The sequence below is a fragment of the Ursus maritimus genome, unplaced genomic scaffold, assembly GCF_017311325.1.
Source record: "Ursus maritimus isolate PB19 unplaced genomic scaffold, ASM1731132v1 scaffold_14, whole genome shotgun sequence".
NCBI lineage: Eukaryota > Metazoa > Chordata > Mammalia > Carnivora > Ursidae > Ursus > Ursus maritimus.
The window spans coordinates 60,996,921-60,998,972 of NW_024423786.1; the positions used below are offsets into that span (position 1 = coordinate 60,996,921).

A 2,052-nucleotide genomic window follows, 5' to 3' on the forward strand; every position below is an offset into this window, starting at 1 on the left:
CCCCCTGCTGGACGGCTTCAGGGGAGGGAGGGGTGCAGGGTGGGTCCGGCCCCAAGGACCTCCTCCTAGGACACCCCTGTCTCCCACAGATGCTGCCCTGGCCTGCCCTCCCTGCTGTCCCTGTGTCTGCCACATAGCGGCCTGGCCTCGAGCTCCGCTGGGTGCCTGTGGGGGGCTATGAGGATGGCCCCAGGGCTTTCTGCCGAGCCTCCCCACTGAGGGCGGCCCGCTCCCGCCCCAACCTCCAAGCATCAGTCTCCCCCGGTGGTCCTTACGTCCTACCGCTCCATGGCCGAGCGCAAACTCCTGCCGCCCTAAAAGCCCCAAACCAACTTGGGTCAAGCAGGACATCTCCGGGGACGCCCCAGCCGGATCTCGATCCGCCCTCTGAAGATGGAATCCAAACAGGTACCGGGCCTGGGGCAGTGGGCTTCTGGGCTGCAAGGGAAGGCATGGAGGTAGAGAGGTCTAAAAGCCAACAGACTACCACCCCCAACAGGCCTGGCGGCTTGGCCTCCACCAGTGGCTAGCTCTGGGGCCAACTGGAGTTAGAGTTCTCTATAGTAGCGTTCTACTAGGGCCGGAGTCAGGAGTCCTGGGCTGGGGATCCTGGAGGTCTGTTCTCTTCACTCTGGGCAATCTCTCTCCAGGGGACAATCCCGATGAAGCTCCTCAGAACATTCCTCCGGCATCTATGGAGGGCAGGTACCCAACGCCCGCACTTCTCTACCCCAGACCAGATGAGGTGTCAGGCTCTGGCTCGACCCCACCTTCCCAAATGTGGGGGAAGACCATCCAGGGCTCCAGAGACAAGCAGCTCTGTCCCTTGCCAGTGTGTGACCCTAGACAAGCACTTAGACTTTCGGTCTCAGTGTCCTCATCTGTGGGTGGGTGAGCCCGCCAGCTACCTCGCAGAGCTGTGGAGTGCGATCTTGGTGAAGAGCCCGGCCCAGCGGCAAGTGCTCGGTTGACTTCACCTCGAGCCTCCCGCCTGTAGCCACTGTCCACAAATCCATCCGCACCAGGAACACCTCTTCTGGGTGTCTGGGCGGGTCAATCCTTGAGATTCGCCAGGTTCTCATGTACGCCCCCCAGCCACCCCCCCCCCACACCCCCGTCTCTGGCTCGTTGCCCCCAAGCCCGGCTCACTGTCTCCTCTGGCCTGACTCTGGCAGCAGAAGGCCAGGAGGTGAGGAGGGGTGAGCAGTGAAGATGGGAGACAGTGGAGATGGAAAAAAAAGCCGAGGGAGGACACCAGCCTTCCCTCCTGACCCTGACATCCTACCCCGTTTGCTGGCCAACGGTTTCTGCCCGGAGGCCTCAGTCTACCCATGGGGTGGGCGCACTCAGGGTCTCTTTCTCCCTCCCTCTTCCTTAGGGGATGACTCCAGCAGAGTACCCCACTCCTTTGAAGAGCCCAGAGGGAGATGTCAGCCCAGTCTCTTCCTGCAGCAACACCCCCTACCCAGAAGCCCCCTCGGATCATCCGCCCCCGCCCCCCTTCTCGCCCCCGGGCTGCCCAGTCCCCAGGGCCCCACCACAACGGCTCCTCCCCGCAAGAACCTGCCCTCACCTCCAATGATGCACCAACCCCCATTCAGTGGGACCCCCCGGCCTCCTCCCTCAAGCCCCCTGCCCTCCTGCCTCCATCAGCTTCTAAAGCCAGCCTCGACTCCCAGACTTCCCCAGACTCGCCTTCCAGCACACCCAGTCCCGCGTCCAGGCGCTCTGTCTCCCCAGAACCTGCTTCCCGGTCTCCAGTCCCCCCGCCCAAACCCTCCGGCTCACACACTCTGCCCCTGCACCCCACCGCTGCGGTCCCCGCCCAGGGTGGCTCTGCCTCGGCCCCAGGCACTGTGCGGAGACTGGCTGGCAGGTTTGAATGGGGGACAGAAAGCAGGGTCCAGGCTGCGGAGGCCCCAGAGCCGGGTCCCCAAGGGGCAGCGGATGTGAATGGGGAGAGAGAAGCTCCACAGGGCAGCGTTGCTGGGAGTGGGTCCCAGGAGAACGGCACTCCGGGTAAGTGAGTTGTGGGGCCCGGGGGGGGGGGGG

The 2,052-nt window shown here is 64.2% G+C and overlaps 1 protein-coding gene across 2 annotated transcripts in view; it reads left to right on the top strand.

Annotated features, from left to right (window-relative positions):
* The first annotated feature begins 1,383 nt into the window (after positions 1-1,383).
* ARHGEF15 (Rho guanine nucleotide exchange factor 15) overlaps positions 1,384-2,052 on the top strand; it is a 9,601-nt gene continuing 8,932 nt past the window's right edge. The window contains exon 1 of one of the 2 annotated variants that reach the window (XM_040630014.1): positions 1,384-2,019. In XM_040630014.1, the coding sequence (XP_040485948.1) occupies positions 1,428-2,019 (592 nt within the window). In that variant the 5' untranslated portion in view covers positions 1,384-1,427. The remainder of the gene's footprint in view (positions 2,020-2,052) is intronic. The other variant, XM_040630016.1, reaches the window with a different exon arrangement.